Source organism: Mastomys coucha, unplaced genomic scaffold (assembly GCF_008632895.1).
Source record: "Mastomys coucha isolate ucsf_1 unplaced genomic scaffold, UCSF_Mcou_1 pScaffold9, whole genome shotgun sequence".
NCBI classification, from domain to species: Eukaryota; Metazoa; Chordata; class Mammalia; order Rodentia; family Muridae; genus Mastomys; species Mastomys coucha.
Window position 1 is genome coordinate 19,415,760 of NW_022196915.1, and position 19,614 is coordinate 19,435,373.

The window sequence follows — 19,614 nt, forward strand, 5'->3', positions numbered from 1 at the left end:
CTCTGCCTCTTTTCTTGACACTAGAGAACATCAGGTGTACTGTTCTATCACTCTGCCTCTTTTCTTGAGACATTCTCACTGAACCTGGAGCTGTGCTGGTGTTAAGTCCCACTAGCCATCCTGTCTCTGTCTCTGTCCTGCTACAGCACTGCAGTGACAAGCATGTGCGTGTCCACGTCTCTCTCCCTTCTTTTAAGACGCAGGTGCTGGGGATTAACCGTGGGCTCTTATACATATACAGCAGGTTCTCTTACTATTAAGAAGCCCTGGCTGTGGTTTCTAACAAGGCTTGGGGTTCTTTCTTCTCAGGCATTGGAGGAGCTCAAGTGCTGGCAACGGGCAAGCCTGCTGGAACTGAGATCGGTAGGTGGCTTCCTTGCTTGTTCTGTGTACAGATTTGGAGTGATATCTTGCAAAGAATTCCGGTACATGCTGGTGTGTGTTCTTGCTAGCCAGCACACAGCTAGCCTACAGGCCCACGGAATGGTCAAAATAGCTTTATTCTGGGGATACAAGCCATCAAAGCCACCTCTCTGTGCTGTCTGTCTCTAACCAGCAGACCTAAGCTCTCCGCCCCCCCAAGATGTGTGGATTACTCCTTGCTAGTAAAGCAAGCCTCAATATGGGGAGGAGCAGGCCCTATGGGAAGGGGGTAGCAGATTCTTTGATAGCAAGTTCTGCCATTCTCCCTGGCCTCACCAATGGGACAGTAGAGCATGCCACCAGACAGAAGAACTGGCAGGGTCATTCAGAACCCTAATAAATTCTCATAATTGAGAATGACAGGAGTTCTGGCTAGCTCTCGGTCAGATTCTGATCCTAAAGCACATGACCATGACATTCAACAAAGAGGACCATAACATAAGGCCTAGAGTTCCCCATGCCAATGAAATATCTAGGGGCCCTGAGTGTTTCGCCAATAAGCATCCTTTCCTAGGCATCCCTTCCTGCAAAAGGTTTTCAATCTCTGCTGCACCCTGAGTGGCATGTATTCTGATCTGCCACGAATAAAACAGGTTGGGCAAGCAAAGACTGTCTCCTTCATCAAGGACTGGCACGGGGGAGGCCTTCATCCTACAGAGCAGGGCCTAAGACTCTTGCAGAAGACCCCTGCAGTCCTGGCATTCACTCTGAGCTAAGCTGAACCCTCCCCACCCCAGCCCTGGGCTCAGGGTTCATGGCTGGCCTGAGGGCCCATTCTCAACTCCTTGAAGTTCCCAGTGGTATCTGGGTGCCCAGGAATTTGAGAACAACAGCCTCCATCCCAGCCTCTGTTTCTCACCTGGAGAAGCACGTACCAGAAACCCATTTTAGGCTGTATTTCGCCTCCCCTGAGTGACATGTTGGCATTTCATAAGCCCAGCATCCCAGCAGCGAGGAAGATATGCAGACTAACACCCCTGCATTTTGCCTCCCTGTGACAGATCAGCAATGTTCTCACACCCCAGCGGCAAGGCTAACTGCAGATACACACTCATCTATATTCATCTGCCCCTTCCCATAGTGCCTGCTCCTCCCCATATTGAGGCTTGCTTTACTAGCAAGGAGTAATCCACACATCACCTCCTCTAAGGAAGCCCTGGACTCCCACCCCAGTCCAGACCACTTGTCATGTGACGTTACCTCTTTCCCTGTCTTTCTCAGCAGACTCAAAGCTTCTTGACGATAGGGCAGGTCCTGCCCTATTAACATTTAGGTTCACTGCATAGTAGCAGCTTTCAAATCCTTGATAGATGAGCTTACTGGATAAGTGAGGTAGGAGGGCAGGAAGCCAGAGGAGTAAGCTGCCTACTACCTGAGCTTGGGTGGCCAGTCCTGGGGAACTTGAATGTCCCCTATTCTGACAACTAGAGAGATCAAGGTAGGGCTCTGGGGTTAGGGGAGCGGCTGGGAGTAGAGAATGGAAAATTGGGCTAGCATGCCAGGTTATCATGTAGGATGATAAAGTCTAGGAACATGGCCCTGAACTTCATCTAGAACTCTGGAAGCTCCCTGGAAGCTGACAGCTGAATCCTGAGCTCAATTCTTCCTTGTGCTGCAGATTTCAAATACGCCATCATTGGGATGGCTTTGGGAGTAGCTATATCTGCAGGTTTCCTTGCCCTGAAGATCTGCATGATTCGGAGACACCTGTCTGATAATGACTCTGCAGACCTGAAGAACACACCCCAGGGTAAGGGAGCCATGACAAACAGAACCTGCACTGCTCTGCGGAAGGAAGGGTTGTCTCTGTCAGGCCTTTTGTGTTCCTGTGACAAAATACCAAAGGCAATTAACTTAAAGAGAGGAAAGGGATTGCGGCTCAGTGTTGAAAATTTGATCCATGTTCTATTGATCTTCTTGATTTGGGGGTGATATAATAAGCCATGAGAGTGGAGGAGGAAGCTGGTTCCTCTCAGAGAGAAGAAACTGGGGCTCTACTATCCCCACCGGGACATGCCCCAAGGCCTAAGATCTCCCAGTAGGTCCTACCTTTTAAAGGTTGCCCCACTTTCCAAGAGCACAGTGGACTGTGGAATAAGCCTTTGGAGAACATTCTAGATCCCAGCTATAGCAAATGGTGTCCTGTGAATCCACCTAATGGGAGACACTGAGGGACACTGTAGCAAAGACAGATCAAACCCACAAGCCCACAGCCCAGGAACTTCCCCAGAGAACCAATATGGTGTCTCTGTAGCTATCTTCCCCAAGTCTCCCTCCCTATCTCTCTGCCACTGCACTTCTGTATTCAGTCACTTTTGATATTAAGTGACTTAGAATTAAGCTCTCTGGAGAAAGATGGGAACATCTGAAGTCAGTTTCAAAATGAGACCTCTGTCTTTTTTTGTCCCATGGATATGATCAGATAGCCTCGATCCCAGGAGGCCTTGAGGTCTGAATTCAGCTGGTTGATGGGCAGGCCATACAACCAGAGCAGGGCAGAGTGGTTGCATATGATCCAGATGTGGCTCAGTTCATGTGCCTCAGTGAACAGCAGTGAGCAGTTCACAGCCTGTGCTGTTTCAAGGAGGGCTTCCCTGCAGGACCTGAGCAGTTTCTCCATGAGTCATGTAGCAAAATGTGACATGGACTTGCACCCCTCTCTTTGGAAGACGCCTCAGCCCCAGAGATAATGAAGATGATGATGGTGAAATTTTCTGTGGGGGAGTTCTGAGGACAAGGAGGAAGGAGTATCTCTTCTGGAAAACATGACCATGATCCGTAAAGATACATGGGGGAGAATAGCGTGGGCCATGAGGGAGCTTCTGGAAACAGACATCATTGGTCACAAGCACCTGTCTTTGATTTGGTTTTCCTACCAGTAAAAGTGGAAGAAGCTATCTTCCTAGTCCCACAGTCCTCAACCTCCATTCTTCTGAGGACTTCAGCCCTTTTGGGAAGCTCAGGTTGTAAGCAGAGAGGGTTATGGGTTGTGAGTGGTATGGGGAACAGCCAGTCACACCTGTGTGCCAGCCAAGGGGCTCAGTCACTGTTGTTAGAGAAGTCCCAACAGGATTAAGATGTACCTTGAACCACTTCCCAGTGGATGACACACCATAGAGCTCCTCCACCCTGCTGGCTTTGAACCCTTGCACCCCCTAGCTGGGCGAAGGAGTCATGAGCCTTCTCTGCTAATGCTCTGCTTTCTCTGTTTAGACACCATCTTGCTGAAGAAGAAAAGCCCAAGGTAAGGTTGTTGCAGACCGGTCAGTGGGTACCACACCCTATCCACCACCCACACCTCAACTATTGGGTCACTGGCTCTCTAGAGGTCTGAAATGCACTCCACAGGTCCTGCCTGCTACTCTTCCTTCCTTTGGACCAGTGGTGGTGGGGCCATGAGAGCAGTGGCCTCAGGGTACAGTAGCCAAAAGCATTAGACTTGTCTTTGCGTACCTAGGATTAGACTCTTCCCCAACACCCTGCTCAGAACATGCATGTTGTACACTTAGAATAAAGTCTGCACCTCCTCCATGACCAGGGTTTGTCTCGGATTAAATTCTCCTGCTAGCATCTGGCAGCTTTGCTTTACTGCATGGAGCCCAAGTCTTTGGCCAGACTGCCCTGGGACCTTTGCACTCACCATTTTCTAACACAGCTCAGATGGTTGCAAGCCTTGTGCTGCATGTCCTTTACAGGCCTACCTCAATGCTACCATTTGATTTTAGATAGACAGCTTTATTTAAAAAGGAGTAACCCACTCTGCCCTTTTTCCTTTCTGGGTGTACACATGGGCGTGTTGTGTGTCCCAGTCTTGTACCCATGCATGTGCACATATGTGGATACCTGAAACTTATGTTGAGTTTCTTCCTTGATTGTTCTCCACCTTATTTTTTGAGATGAGGTCTCTTACTGAACCCAGAGCTGGCTGGTTTGGTTAGGCTGGCTAGCATCAAGGTGCAGGTGTCCCTGGGTTAGTCTCTTCCTTGGGCTGGGTTACAAGCACATGTCTGGCTTTTGCATAGGCTGGGAACCAAGCTCAGCTCTTTCATACTTCCTGTAAGAACTTTTCTGACTAAACTATCTCCTAAAGCTCTGGCTTTATTTTTCTCTATAGCTATTTTCTACAGTTGCATCACATGTCATTAAATTATGTGGATTTGTTGTTGTTGTTGCTTATTTCCTTCCTTAAAATGTAACCTCCTTGGAAACAGGTCTTTGTTTTCATCTCTGTGGCCCTAGCAGGTACCCCAGGGAGTGAAATAGAGTGTGAGCTTTTGTAATGAATGAATGAATAAATAAATGAATGAATGAAACGAACGGACATGAGGCTAGGAGACAGGGACTGGGTGGCAAGAGAGGGAAGACAAGCTCCCTCCAACTATAGGGGTCACAAATGACAGTCATCTGAGAGTGATGAGATGGGAAAGGCCTGTGTGACCCTGTGCACCCTTGAGATGCTGAGGGCTGCACACTCAGTGGGAAGTGGATTGTGTGAGGGTGCAGGTAGAAAACAAAGAGGAACCCACACAAGCACAGTAGCCCTGGAAGGGAGGACTCCTTTGGACATTTGGCCACTATGGGAGCTGTATGAGAGCAGATGTTTCTCCCTATGGTTTTTTGGGGGGGGGGAGTTGTTGAAGAGAGAAGATTCAGCTCCCTGGAGTTCAAGGAACTTTGAATAAGTGAGTAATTCTGAACCATGTCCTGAAACTTCCTGTACAGCACCAAGGAAACGAGGAGGGAGCAGGGCAGTGGGTTGGTCACAGTCATCCTCAGGGGGCTAGGAGAAGGGCCTGTGCAGATGGGATCCCCTCTGGATGCCCCTTCAGTGCTCAGACTCTTCTGGAACAACCTTTGAATCACAGCCAGGAGGCTGCAGAAAGAACACAAAAGTGGGAAGGTTCTGGATTCCTCTGGAGCTAGAGAAGGCAAGAGCTGTTCAACAGTGAACCCTCAAAAGCAACAGCCAAGGGCAGTGGAGGAAGGAGAAGGAGCTACTGCAGCAGAGGGAGGTGGTCAAGTTTCCCAGGCTAACACTAGATGAAGTAGAGGAGCCTAGGCAACTTGAGGTTCCAGAAAGCAGCTGACTACAGGAACCAGGGCCCCCACACAGCCCAGCCTCATCTTCTGGTCTGCACTAGGCTTTATTACCAGCATCCCCCTCTGTTCCCAGGCTTGTCCTCAGCATCCTTCCTAACAGGGAGGAAAGCTGCCATTGCCCTGGTGGCAGCTGTGACTCTTCTGCTTTGCCAGGGTAGGAATGCTGGCACTAGCTAGAGAGCTTACTTGGACAACATTCCTTTAGGACTATGGGAAGTTCTCCAAGGATGATCCTTTCGCCACACTAAAAACTGTGGTCTTTTGCACAATTAGAGTTGAGAAGATTGGGCTTTAGTAGAGGGAGAGTCCAGTTCTTTCATAGCCTTCCTTTTGACCATAGTCAATCACTTAGTCAATGCAGTCCATTTAATAAAAACAAAATCCCAAACACCATCTGCCAGCAGACTTCAGTGTGGTCAATTGTCTTGTTCTCATTCTGCTTTGTGGGAGTCTGAGAGTGGGAAAGCCCACATATTGGGAGCAGACGCTGAGAGGCAGAATCTCGACGTCCTGGTTGAAATTGCCCTTCCCTGGTTGGCCTGTGTGCTGCAACAAGATCCAACTGACTGTGATGGCCACTCTAGGTCTGGAATCATATCTCATCTTCTCTCTTGTCCTCTTTCTGTTTGAGAAAAAAATCTTGAAATCTATAGAAAAATTGAAAAGTTGCAAACAAAATATGTACGTTCCCTGTACTTCTTTTATTTCTCCTTATTCCCTCCTCCCAGAATTGTTCATTTTAAACTACCTGTGGTGGTTTGAAGATGCTTGGCCCAGGGAGTGGCACTATTAGGTGTGGCCTTGTTAGAGTAGGTGTGGCCTTGTTGAAGGAAGTATGTCACTGTTGTCAGAACAAGAGGTAGAACTCTCAGCTCTTCCAGCGTCATGCCTGCATGGATGATGTCATCCTTCCTGCCATGATGATAATGGGCTGAATCTCAGAACCTGTAAGCCAGCCACAATTAAATGTATCTTTATAAGAGTTGCCTTGGCCATGGGTCTCTTCACAGCAATAAAAGCCCTAAGACGTAATGTCAGCCCTAATGTAATTTTCAGCCCTAAGCTGAAAATTGTACAGCGTCTCATGTTCTTTTCCTTCTTTCTTTTATTCTTTTATTTGGAGGGGGTCAAGAATACCAAGGAGAGAGGCAACCCTGCCTCTGTTAACTAGGCACTGTCCTGCAGTAGGAGGTGCACACCTAACTCCCTCCAGTCTTTTTGTTGGTGATTCTTCTTATGATAGCTTGGCTAGGGAAGCCAGTGCTTGCTCTCTGCACAGCAGAGAGCCCAATGTTCTTGGTCAAAAGCAAATACTGTGAAGACAGATGCTTTGTGAATTTAGCTTGATCCTCAACAATTCCTCACCCATTGATTTCACATCTCTTTCTAATCCATCTCTGGGTCAGCTGTTGCCATTGGTGGTTACAAAAATATTGTGCATCCAATCCTGATACTTCTCCTACATGTAACAGTGGTTATTCTTTTCTTTTTTTGGGGGGGGTGAGGGGGTGTGCTTCTCTATTTTTCCTTTTTAGTTCTTGACTGATTATTGGTATCTAGACTTCAATGCTTTTTATCTGTTGCTCTTAAAATTCTCTGTTGCTTGAAGTGTCTCAGGTTGAATCAATGTAAGCTGTTTCTTGATGACAATGGGCCCTGTGACAACACCTGCTGTCCTGAGACCCCTCTCACACTAAACACATAAACACACATGCAAACACACAGACATATGCACGCACACATGCTCATATGCACACACACATGCAAATACACAGACATATAGTCACACATACATATGCAAAATGCAGACATGCATAAATACCCACAGAGAATGCACAGATATATACACACAGACACACACAGACACAGACATATACATAGACACATACACATATACACACAGTCATATATATATATATATATATATATATATATATACAAACACACATATACACATAGACATACAGACACAGGTACACACAGACACACATATATACAAAGATACACAGAGTCAGACACACACAGAGACATAGACAGAAACAGACACACATGCATGCACTCACACATGCATGCACACACACAGACACCACACACACACACACACACACACACACACACACACACAGTATTTTAGGTCCCTTCTATACAAGTCTCTTCCAGAGTCACCCCTCACCCTTTTCCTCAGATTTCCTTCTGTTTTTATGGGGATGACTTTTAGAAATCCATGTGCACAGCATACACCACACTCATGGCCACCAGCCTGTGATTTTTCATAGGTTCTTTCCATGTATGTATGTAAACAGCAAAGCCAATCTTCTAAGGTCCCCGAAGCTTCCCCATCTGTGTTTCTTGCCTACTTCCTCTGAAGTGGAGACCCTGGTTATCTCCCATGGCAGTATTTCTCCTTTTTGCTTGATTTCAATCCCTGAGCACGATGTGAATCACAGCAGTGTTCTGACACAGCCTGCCCACCACACAGGAAGGCGTCTCTGCAGCACCTTCTGCCTGTAGAGTTTTGCTTTTCATGTATATACAGTCAGAGTGATGTGTTCAACTTAAATAATAATTTTCTCTGTGTGGTTAATGCTACCAATTTGATAATAATTCTTAAGTCTCAGGGACTAGGCTAGTTTAATGTTTTATTTAAAACCCTTAATTTTATTTTTTGAACATATAAAACAGGAACAAAGGCCAAGGACTACTTAAACATGAACGCAGAGAATTCTTTCTCTCCATACTGTTGAGATGTCTCTGCCTTGAGGTCACCATCTCAGTGGGTCCTGGTTGATTGAACCCCTGCCCTTGACCAGTTCACAAAGACATATTGAAGTTTAAACATTTACATATAACCAGTTTTAATTATATACAGATATACATTCATACTTTAACAGATATATTTTTGTGATATTTTAAGTTTTTTTTTAAAATCCTAACCTGATTCACTGGCATTCATTTTGGTGTGGAACATGAGCTATAGATACAATTTGGTCTGTTACACAAATGGCATCATCATTAAAAAAAAAACAAAACAAACCAAAACAAAACAAAAAAACAAAAAACATTGGTTAAGTATAGTAGGTCATGCCTGTAATTCCAGTGCTGACAAGATTGCCACTTCAGAGACCAGCTTGAACTAGACATGGAGTCCCAGTCTCAGAAACAACTGAATGGTGCTGGATTGCTGCTCCAGCACTTAAGGGCTTGCTGCTCCTCCAGAGGACCTGGGTTCAGTTCCCAGCACTCATGTCCAGTGGCTCATAACCACTTGTAACTCAAAGGTGATCTGATACTCCTTTCTGACTTCCAAAGGCACACACGCATGTACACATGTACATATACATATGCACACCCTCTCTAAATAAACAAACAAACAAATAAATAAATATCTTAAGATATATAAACCAGACAACAAATAGTGGTATTAGCTCCATCTTCTTTTCTAGCCTGATTTGCTCTCATTTCCCATGCTTGCTTGGATGTTTCTGGTCTTAGCTACTGGTGGCCAGCAATGGGCAGATGCCACACTATGAGTGGTGGTGGTGTGTGTGTGGGGTTCCAGGTAAGCTTTGCTATCTGGAATGCTGGGTCCTTTCACCTTCAGCTTTCCCATACTGCGCTTCCTCCTCAGGGAACCGTTTGCAAGGTTAGTTCTGTAGCCTTAGGTAAGACTTTCCAGTCAAGTTCAGAAGTTTGCCATAAAAATAAATGTCTTAAAAAATAAATGTCTTAGTGTTTCATTGGGAGATATATTATGCTCATACATTAGATTGAAGCTGATTAACTTCATTGTGACATTAACCAGAAATCCATGGGGGGAAATCTATTTTATTTTTGACTAGTGAATGTGTTAAACACACATATTAGTGGGTTTAGTATGCTGTCTCAGTTCATGCGACCACCAGACACAATTCAAATGCTGTGTGGCTTTATCCCCCTCTCGTAATCAGAAATCCATGTTTGGGTTAACTTTTTTTCTTAAGGTCCACCTGTGATCAAGAAGATGATAGTTTTCTGTGTCTAGCTCACATAACACAGTGCCCTCCAGCTCTACTTATGTTACAAATATCATCAGCTTTCTTTGTACTTTCTGGCTGTATTCTCTATGAATATATACCATGGTTTTATTATAATGACACTCAACATGAAAGTGCTTGGGTTTTATTGCTAAGGTATTCACCTTTCTTGGTAAGTTTAATCCTAAGTATTTTGAACATCTTGCGTGTTTCAGGTCTTTTCCATTACTTCTCTGACCTGGCTTTGAGTATGTATTACTCTGGCTGCCCTCAGGGATTCTTGCATCATGTGGCTAAGTTTCTCTTAGGTCCCCTTGGATTTTCATGGCACCCTCTGGTCTGCCAAAGTGCACCCCTTTCTTTTCAAGCTCTTCTGGCACTGCTTGCTCCCTCTTCTCTGACACATCTTAAACTGCCAGTGTTAAGTGATGGGAGATGCAGAGCACTGCATGCCTGGTACCTGACCTTGATGGGAAATGCGTTCAGCATCCACTGTACGAGAAGCTGGGTTCAGAGCAGGCTGTCAGAAAAGGACTTACCCAACACGTTTAGTGGGCCACTTCCTCATCAGTGAAGCATTTCTGACAAAATCCAAGACTCATTCCTATATTCAAAATGCTCTGAGGCTTTTCTTGGCTCACCAGATGTAGAAGCACATATTGACTTTATTTATCTATTTGTTTATCCTTCTCTTTTTGGTCTACATGTGATTTCTGAGGAATCTGGTGAAACATTTTGGTTTAACAGTCACTCTAATTGCATGGTGTCCAAAATTTCTTGTTCTCTCTCTTCCTGCCCATGGCTAATTCCGATATTCAGCCGGACAGCTTACATTGTCTCCACCTCTGTCCATCTAGCCTCTCACTGCAGGTTGTGTCTGGCTCCCAGGAGGCTGTTGGCATCCACATTCACAGAGCTGTGACTCCTGTGAGAGGATGACTTTGTCTAAGAGGCACCTCCGTAGTTCAGGGAGGCCACAGCAAGGAGGCTGTCCTGCTTGAGTCATCCTTATCTTCACTGCTGAGCATGGCCATGCACCAAAAGTCTTCTCCACAACCCTGAATGGGCTTTTAAACCCGGGGCTGGTTAAACAACAGAAGTAGTGAACTGTGTGCTCAGCCTCCATCTGTCTAGACCAGCTCCCACAAACTCCATATTCTTTTGGACCATGCTCCTTTTTAGAGAGATGCACTAGCATTTGACATCATTGGAAGCCTTCTTGTAGATTTACTTCTTCACCTGTCTCCACTTCTTTCACCAGATCTTCTTTTTTGATGTTTCTATTTGTGTGTATTAGTTTTACAAGACAATCGTTTCTTCCTGACATTTTCAGGGGTGCATGTAGTGTACTCTGAACAGATCACCCTCATCCTACTTTGCTTTCTACTGCTGTGATGACATTCATGACCCAAAGTAGCTTGGGGAGAAAAGGGTTTGTTTAATTGTATAGCTTCCAGTCATTCCACAGAAGAAAGTCAGATCAGTAACTTGAAGCGTGAGCCTGGAGGTGGGACCTGAAACATAGGCCACAGAGGAAGGCTGCTGGCTGGCTTGCCTTCCAGGCTCATCCCACAACCAGAGCCTACGGGATAGATGTATTTTCTTATCTGAAGTTCCCTACTCCCAGATGTTGATGTCAAGTTGACAAGAGACGAAGTGGCATGCTCTCTTTCATCTGCCACCACACCATTCTCGTTTCTGGCTTGCTCGTCATCATTATCCGTTCTGCCGCTAAGCTCTGTAAGCTTGAGGGTCACACATGTCATTAGCTCTGAGACACAGGCTAAGCAAAAGTATGGCATCTGTTTTATGGTCCTTTACTTGCCTTGTGCCATGCATGCTCCATACTGCAGTCTTCCTGCTATGCTTCTCTTGCATCAGATACCACGAGATTGTTGAAGAGACCCAATGAGTAGCATTTGCAACTATGGAACGGTCAATGTAGGCATGAATGAGGCATTCTATTGTCGCTGTAGATGATGCTTATGGGAAACAGTAGTGTTAGTGTGAATCCTGTCTCCTTCATGGAGATGTTGGTGATCTCCGTGAAGATGTCCTGTAGCCAGGAGCCTTGAGCCCTAACCTCCAGATCCAGGTGTCTATGTCAGGGCCTGGTTTGGTGACTTCATCTTTTCTTCTGTTTTCCTCTTAAAAATAAAAATCAATCATGGCTAGTGCCTTTCCTCCTGTCTGAGCTGGTACAGAAGCTAACAACTTGTGGTTTACAGCTAAAGGCATCATTCCCACTACATTCCCATAAGGCCTCTTACCTTCTTCCTTTTAGCATCTGCCCAGATCTGGACATGTTTTTCATATATAGACAGTGACACTTTCCCCAAATATTCTGGTTAACCTTGAGGAATTAGTCTCCGACACTACTGTATGGGAATGGGTGAAGCCTTGGGTTTGGCAAGTAGAAAAAACAGCCTTGTGGCTGGTATCTGGCTTCAGCACTGGCTGCAGGCATCTCTCTGTGTCAGTCGAGGAGATGCCGCCTGGTGCTGACATCTGCTGGTGAGCTCCTCTCAAGGGCTCACTGTGCTGCCAACAAACAAAGCAACCAGTAAGAACACAATCGCTCTAACTGTGAGTCTTCCACATTTCTGTCCCTTTCTAGAGATGCCCAGGTGATTGAGCTGTGAGCTACTAGCTACATCAGAAGAAACTTTAGATACTTTGAGTCTGAACATCCAAGGTCAATGACGGATCATTACTTGAACTCAGTATAAGAGCAGGTACTAAACGGACTACCATCGGCACCCTGTGTGTCCCAAGGGGAGCTGCCACCTCTGTTCTGCAAGGGTGTCTGCACAGGGGAAGAACACCAATGAACAGCAGGGAAAAGGGAAACCTCAAGTCTGTATTTCTCAACTTGGGTGCTCCATAGGAGCTGTGTAGGCTTCTACAACAACATTGTATCCACATCAATGAAACCTCACCCCAACATGGCTCACAGACCAAGCCAAGACAACTTCCTCCTCAGCGCTGTGGGACTATAAGCATTCAGGCTTAGTTTTATACAACTTCATGGCCTTGTACTCTGAGCTTCCAGGAGATTCCCACTTTAAAGACAAACTGTATAAGTATCCTAGGGGAGCTTTGAGCTGGTGAGTCAGTGTGCAACGCTTATTAACATAAGAATGACCTTCTAAGGGAACAGAGGACAGCCTAGAGTGAAGTGAGGAGAAGGAAACTGACTGCCCTGGGAAGGAGGAGATCCAGAGAAAGCTGTGCCTCACAGAGAGCACCGGGAAGGCAGGCTCACATCGTTTCCCACGCACAACGACTTTGTGCTGATCGTTGCAGTGTGCATCATGTCTGTATGAAAGGTTCAGGAAACCTACACCCTGCTACTCTCATTATCAGAATAAAATTCAGAGAGCAGGCTCTGGGAACATTCCCTTGCAATTGAATCATTTCTGCCTTGGAAGACAGCTTTCCCAGTCTGCATGAAGGCAGGTGGCTGTGTGGTCTGGGTCTCCTCAGATGGGTTACTTTTATCATGCTGTGATGAAAGAGGAACTATTTTTCAAAACGAAGTGCCGCATTAAAATAACGTCTGGAGTCCCAGGGTGTCTTGTCTGCCTTGATAACAGTGTTACTCATTAGCAGCTTCTGTTAGCTGATCACCTGAAGCAGTTACATGGTACTCATAAGCAATCTTCCGTGTGCGAGATAGAATAAATCATCTTGTACTGGAGCTAGTAATTGATTTGTTTCTTTTAGTGACGTTTTAATTAAAACATCTGGTTTGTGAACAGCAGGATCGCTTGTGAGCGAAGGTGGATGGCTTTGGATTCTCAGTTCTCGTTTTACATGTTCTACACACAATGCAAGGTCTTCCCAGCACTGCACCTCGGGATGTATATTCCAGACATGAGTTTGGTTTTCCTCCTCGTCCCCACATAAGCAGAGAGAAGCACAGTCGTGTGACATTTAATGAAGAGGAAACTTGAGGAAGGCATCACCATCATGCTTGCAACCTTGGGTGAGCACTGCGCAGCAGGCTTTACTTAAGGCGAATTAAGATGACTATGAGGTCAGTAGCTGATGCAGTCTTATGGTACACTGTCACAATGCTGTCTGTTCTTGGCTGAAATGCCCAGGTGACTGGGGGTGGGGAACCCTTGGCCATGAGACCTCCCTGGCTTACTCCCCAAACCCAAGTTCAATGGAAGTCCTTCTAGCTTTAATGGAAAACTCCCAGGCCCTTCTTGAGAGCAGTTCCCCCCAAGAGATGGAACTCTAGAGGACTCCCCTTCTTCAGAAGCAGCTTCCAGGGAGGGAACTCCAGAGGACAATAGCTCTTGGAATACTGGGGGCAACCTCAATGAACAGGGGGCTGTGTTTTGGGGGTAGAGCTAAGATTGTCTGACCTTATCATTTGAGAACATTATAGCAAAGACCAGGCATGAAGTAAACTGCACTTTCCAGGCTTACAAGACCATGGAATCCCTAAACACATATACCCCCCAATTAGCTCCCCATAGGGTGGAGAACACCATATAGAGCACAGGCAAGTGACTTAGTCTAGCTGTGGTGTGGAACCCGTAGGCCTCAGTACCTGAAGGAAGACGAGGGAAGGCGAGAGGATTTTCTGACAGTGAATTAAAAATCATCCAAGGATGTATCTACTTCGAAGCCAAAAATATTGACATTTAATTTCTAAGTGAATTCAAAACATAAACACACACACAATTTCCACCTTGTTTAAAAGTACACACAGGCAATTCTAGGAAATGTGGGCAGGTTTGTAGGTGATGCTGTAGCTTCTCTTTGCATCATTAAAGGCTAAAACCAGACACGTAGACAAATTAGGCAGGTGGAGGAGGAAATGTTAGCCTGATTTCCAAATGAGCTAGTATCTCGCTATATCCTTGCTCCAGTTAAGCAGGAGGGGAGTGTAGTTGTGTCTGAGCTGAGGCAGCAATGATGTGAGGATGAGGCATAATGGAAAAGAGGGAGACAGCCTACTCCCAAGGTCAGCCAAGCCCATTGGCTTAGGCTAGACCCAACTAGCTAAGAAGGGTCTACAGCTGCGTCCTCAGTTTTTAAACTGATGCTTGGGAACCAGGATGGGCTGGCTACATTTACCACAGAGGTGGCAAGAATTGCTATGGAGGTTGTGCCTGAGAATTAGGGTTACAAACCCATGTGTGGATGTCTATTCTGGAATGTGTTTAAAGTTCCCTGAGAGTTCTGATGAGATAGGGGGAGGGGAGCAGCAGACTGGAGGAGATGAAGGAGACAGGAAGGACCGCAGAGACAGAATGGCATGAACACAGAGAAGTGGCCAGTAACAGCAAGTCACTGACTGAAGAGGGGACATGAGAAGGGGACACTGGGCTGCTCAGAGCACATCCTGAGAACTGATTCTTTCCCTCCTGGGTTATTTGTCACAACTCAGACTTGTCATACTAATTAATTGACCTTCAAAAGTAGGCCTTTGCACAAGCATATTGCTATCAGATGACATCTAAATGGCACATCTGCAGGCAGTGAAAGCAGAGAACAGGATCGTCCCTGAGTCCATATAAGCCCAGTTTTTCTGGTCAGTGTGTCTTAAGTCCAAATGCTCATGGTCTGAGTGTCAGCCAACACTATGCCTGTGTGCATGCATACGTGTGTGTGTGTGTGTGTGTGTGTGTGTGTGTGTGTGTGTGTGAGTGTGTGCAAGTGGTGTGTGAGAGAAAGTGGTGTGTTAGTGTGTGTATATGTGTGTGTCTGTAAGGTGTGTGTGTGTGTGTGTGTGTGTGTGTGAGAGAGAGAGAGAGAGAGAGAGAGAGAGAGAGAGAGAGAGAGAGAGAGAGAGAGAGAGAATGATGTGTGAGAGTATATGTATAAGTTAGATATGTGTGTGTGTGTGTTTTCTATTTGTGGTCCCTTGCCTGTGGAGTACAGGATAGTGTTGTGGTATGTGGGCTCTGTCATCAAATGCTATTTTGCAAGTAAGAAAAATTAACAGGCTTTCTCACTTTTCTCATCTGTACAATGGGCTGATAGTTATGCTCCTCTGTCTTATATTTGGGTTAATCAAATAAAATTGTGCATATAAATCTATTAAACTACTAGAACCAAGGTGGCTCTCTGTGAACATGAGTTATTACTTACTACTGATTTTGCTCAGCTTCTACCAACGTCCAACACTCAAAGAAAATGAGATGAAAGAAATGTTAGTTTTTTAAAGCTTTAGATTTACGCATCTGTTGGGAAGGCTGTTAGCATCCCGACAGGATGTGTCCTCCCATTTGACTGTATCCTACAACAGTATGGTACACATACCACAAAGAGTGAACTGATTAATTATATACATCCCTGCAAACTGAAGCCCACACAATGCATTTCCTTGGCTTTCACATGATGCTCTTGTCCTGATCCAGGACTCCATCCAGGATCCTGTATGGCGTTTACTCATTGAGTCTCTTCAGGCTCCTCTCCCCTTGGCTGTAGATGAGTCTTAGAACTTGTGGATTATTCCTCAACTAAAATTTGTCTGATATTTTTCTATAAAGTTTTATTTTTAGAAATTGCATTGCATTCTTATTCATTCTTCTGTATGAGGCTTTCTCTTTCTCCTCCCCCTTCCCCCCCCCCCCGTGTGTGTGCAGACATATTGCAGCGCATCTGTGGAGACCAGAGAACATCTTCCTAGAATGTGAGTGCATTCTAGGGGTTGTGCCTCAGGCCATCCAGCCTGGCAGCAGGCACCTTTACTGACTGAGATATGCTGTCTTTGCCATGGCACTGATATAAATGTCTTTAAAGCTAAGTTGGAAACAAAATCGAGTAGAATCATGCAAAACCTGACTATTCATTGATCTTTATTATTCTGATATACATATAAAATTTCCCAAAAAGTTGACAACCCCCGCTTATATTTGAACTGGATGAATTCAACAAAACTGAAAGCTTTTGTTGTTTAAATAAAGCAAAATGAGATGGGAGGAGAACTCAATGCTGAAGAACCTGCTTAGCAAGCATAAAGTTTTGGATTAAATTCCCAGCACCCCAAATAATATGTACACATAATAGAGTAAGACATGAGTACAGTGTGGGTGAGGGATTGCTCTTTTTAGCAGCAAGGCCAGTGTGGACTTTAGGGAACAGCAGAGATCAGGGGGTGCTCAGAGCCTCAGCTGAATAAGGGAATGTTATCCTCTCACAAAGAAAAGACCAGTTTTGTGGCTCTGTCTGTGGGTAGTGGAGGCTCTAGAGTCATCTAGGAAGGTGGATAGGAGGTGCCATCACTTTTCACCATAAAAAGAGTCTCACTGGGGAGTATCTACAGTGCAATTCTTCACAAAGTCTTCTATTTTTCCTATATTGTATAGGAATTGGTTCTGATGCTAAGGTCCTGTTCCCCAATTGGTTCTTAATCCATCAATAAAGACACTAGTGACCAATGACTGAGGATAGGAGGGACACTTAAGAGTTGTGAGGGAGGACATAGACAGAATCAGGAGAGCTGAAAAGAAGCCAGGAGTTAGCTACAGGAAATAAATCCAACTAGCCATGTGAGTTCTTGGTTTTGAGTGGCTAATGGCCACTCAATCTGATTATGCCTAAGGTGGCAGGAGAGGTTTAGTAGTGCCCAGTCATTGAGTTAACAAAGACATTTTACAATTAACTGGCATGTGTGTCTATATTTTTCATCCATGGACCCAATACTCTGGGTGGGGCTGATATCGAGGGTTCCCAGAGTTAAGGTGAGGTAGCAAAGGCTACACACAACAGTATTGAGTTTACACCAAGAGGTGGAAGCAAGTTGAGAGTCTATCATGGAGGTCTAACAACAGGAAAAGAATGAAACCAGAGTTGAGAGCCACCCCAGTGCTTCCTGATGAGTGTTTATAGCCACCTGTTCTGCACCTACCGCCAGCAAGCTCTTGCCAAGGGGAATTGTTCAATAGACTCCCCCAGGATGCTCTCCTCTGCATGAAATAACATGCTTCTCTTACCTCCATCCTACTTTGGATTCTAACTCTGGGGATGACCAGGATGACCAAGTTACCTATCTTTATCTACCCCTTTGCCTGTGCTCACAATATACTCTGCACAAAGAGCAATAAAACCACCTTTAAAAGGCACCAAAGGGCCACTCGATACCCAGTGTCATCCCAAGGATCCACTCCAGCTTACACTGCACACAAGGGTGAGTCTTGATGTCCTGCCATCATAGCTCTTAGAATTTGGGGGAACAAACCCAGGAAGGGAGCCAACAAAAGGATAGAGTAAGTCCACTTTAAAATTTCCCTTCACCCCTTGGGTGACGCATAGCCTCAGGGCATATATGAAATACCCAAGACTCAGAGCAGAGAGCTCAGAGACTGTCCTACAGCTGAGAGAAGAACATGAGTTCAAGTCCTGCTGAATTAGAGGGATTTAGTGTTAGAGCTAATTTAATGTGTAAATCAAAGTACCTAGATATATGGTTTAGTTATTTTGGATGATCCTATGGATTTGTTAGTGAGTATGTTTGTTTTCCCTTTATATTGTGGTCTTTGAGTAAAACATATTTCCCTTCACAGTGCATGTGGGCCTCATCTAGTAAGCTGAAGGCCTGCATACAGCAAAAGAATGATCTGTCTTGAGCAAGAAGAAATTCCATAGTAGGCCTCATCCATGAACTTCACTTTAGCTTCTTCACTTTAGGTCTTCTGTTGGCTAGCCCACCCTGTGGATTTAGTACTTGCTTTACCCTAAATTTTATTCAAGCTAACTTCTCTTTCTATGCACCTACTCTGGTGTTCTGTTCCTTTGAGTCCTGACACATTTACAAGCCCAGGTGGCTTCCTATTCAAAACAGGAACTGCCCGGAAACAAAACGGAAGTAGAGCAACAAGCCTAGGACCAGAATTATGGCAATTTCCCAGTGATTTATCTTGCCAGGCCCACGGCCTGTGTCAAGGTATTAGCTTGCGAGGATGACAGACAGGGTGACTCTACAGAGTTTGATGTCATCGAAGAATTATTGCCTATGAGAGACACACACACACACATCGTGCTGTGCACGGAGCACTGGTAAGAAGACACAGGAGGGAAGAATGTAAATGATTACGCTTGATTCAAAAAGAAGTTGCAAACAGTACAACTGCCACAGGGGAATGGAAGGTAAAATGAAGTAGCCACTGCTTTCGTCTTCATGGCTGAGTCTATGCCCTCCATCCCCTCTTTCCAGAACAATATGCCCATCGTACCCTTTCCAGTGCCATCAGGTGCTTTCTGGCTTTCAGCTGTCTGCCATGTTGAATTGATTTACCAGTGCCTCTCCTTGGTGATGGGGAGCTTGGGCTCCATGGCAACCAACATTAACACAGAGGGAGCCACCTCTTTGACCTCTGAGTTTAGAGCTCAGGCTTGACTCCAAGGACAGCAGAGGTTTATCCTTTGCTCTTTTTTCTCAAGAGCAGCTAATTTGGTGATGCCTTTCTTCCCATTGGTGAGATCCACAGGCATAAGGATGGCTGATATCCACCCAGGAATCTCTGGGCTCAGTGTCCGGGCATTGAGTAGGGGAAGGCTCTGATCTTCCTGGTGGACATAGATCTGTACGAGTCCAACCCTCAAAGTATCCAAGTTATGGAGAGCTCTGTAAACACTTCATGGACCTGAGTGGATACAGTACTGAGTTTGTGAAATGGAAAGTAATAAAGTCCTAGTTGGGGTACTAACCACTTCCCCAGAGGGTCAGGTATGAGAGACTCGACAGTAAGGATTGCCCATTCCCCTAAGACTTGTTACAAATTCCATAGGAATAGCACATTTTAGAGAGGAAATAATGTCTACAGAGGACCTATGGGAAGTTTCCCAATGTTAAATTCTTAGTATCCCTTCAAAAAGCAAATGGATGCCAGGCAGAGAAAGCACCATGTGGCCTCAGGCATCCCATTCAGTGATGTTGGAATGAATGTGTGTTAATAACTGAAAGCAGGGAAGAGAGGTGGGGGGAGGGTGAGGGAAAGAAAGCTGTAAGGATCTGAGGGTGGTGACACAGGAGATAGATGACTTCGGGCACCTACAGAGGGCTGTCACATCTTCAGAAGGCCTCTGGAGCCAAAGGGAACCCCTGCCCCCGCCC

General features: G+C 45.5%; 1 protein-coding gene and 1 long non-coding RNA gene across 3 annotated transcripts in view; one reads left to right on the forward strand and one right to left on the reverse strand.

Annotated features, from left to right (window-relative positions):
* Window positions 1-13,244, forward strand: part of Tmem273 (transmembrane protein 273) — a 28,147-nt gene extending 14,903 nt beyond the window's left edge. For both annotated transcript variants that reach the window (XM_031362174.1, XM_031362173.1), the window contains exons 2-5: window positions 310-363; window positions 2,042-2,173; window positions 3,637-3,667; window positions 12,154-13,244. In XM_031362174.1, the coding sequence (XP_031218034.1) occupies window positions 310-363; window positions 2,042-2,173; window positions 3,637-3,667; window positions 12,154-12,178 (242 nt within the window). In that variant the 3' untranslated portion in view covers window positions 12,179-13,244. The remainder of the gene's footprint in view (window positions 1-309; window positions 364-2,041; window positions 2,174-3,636; window positions 3,668-12,153) is intronic.
* Window positions 5,555-6,317, reverse strand: LOC116084895. Its single transcript, XR_004116309.1, has 2 exons — window positions 6,272-6,317; window positions 5,555-6,170 (listed from the first exon to the last, which is right to left on the reverse strand). It is a non-coding gene; the product is annotated as an uncharacterized LOC116084895 (long non-coding RNA).
* Window positions 13,245-19,614: the final 6,370 nt, after the last annotated feature.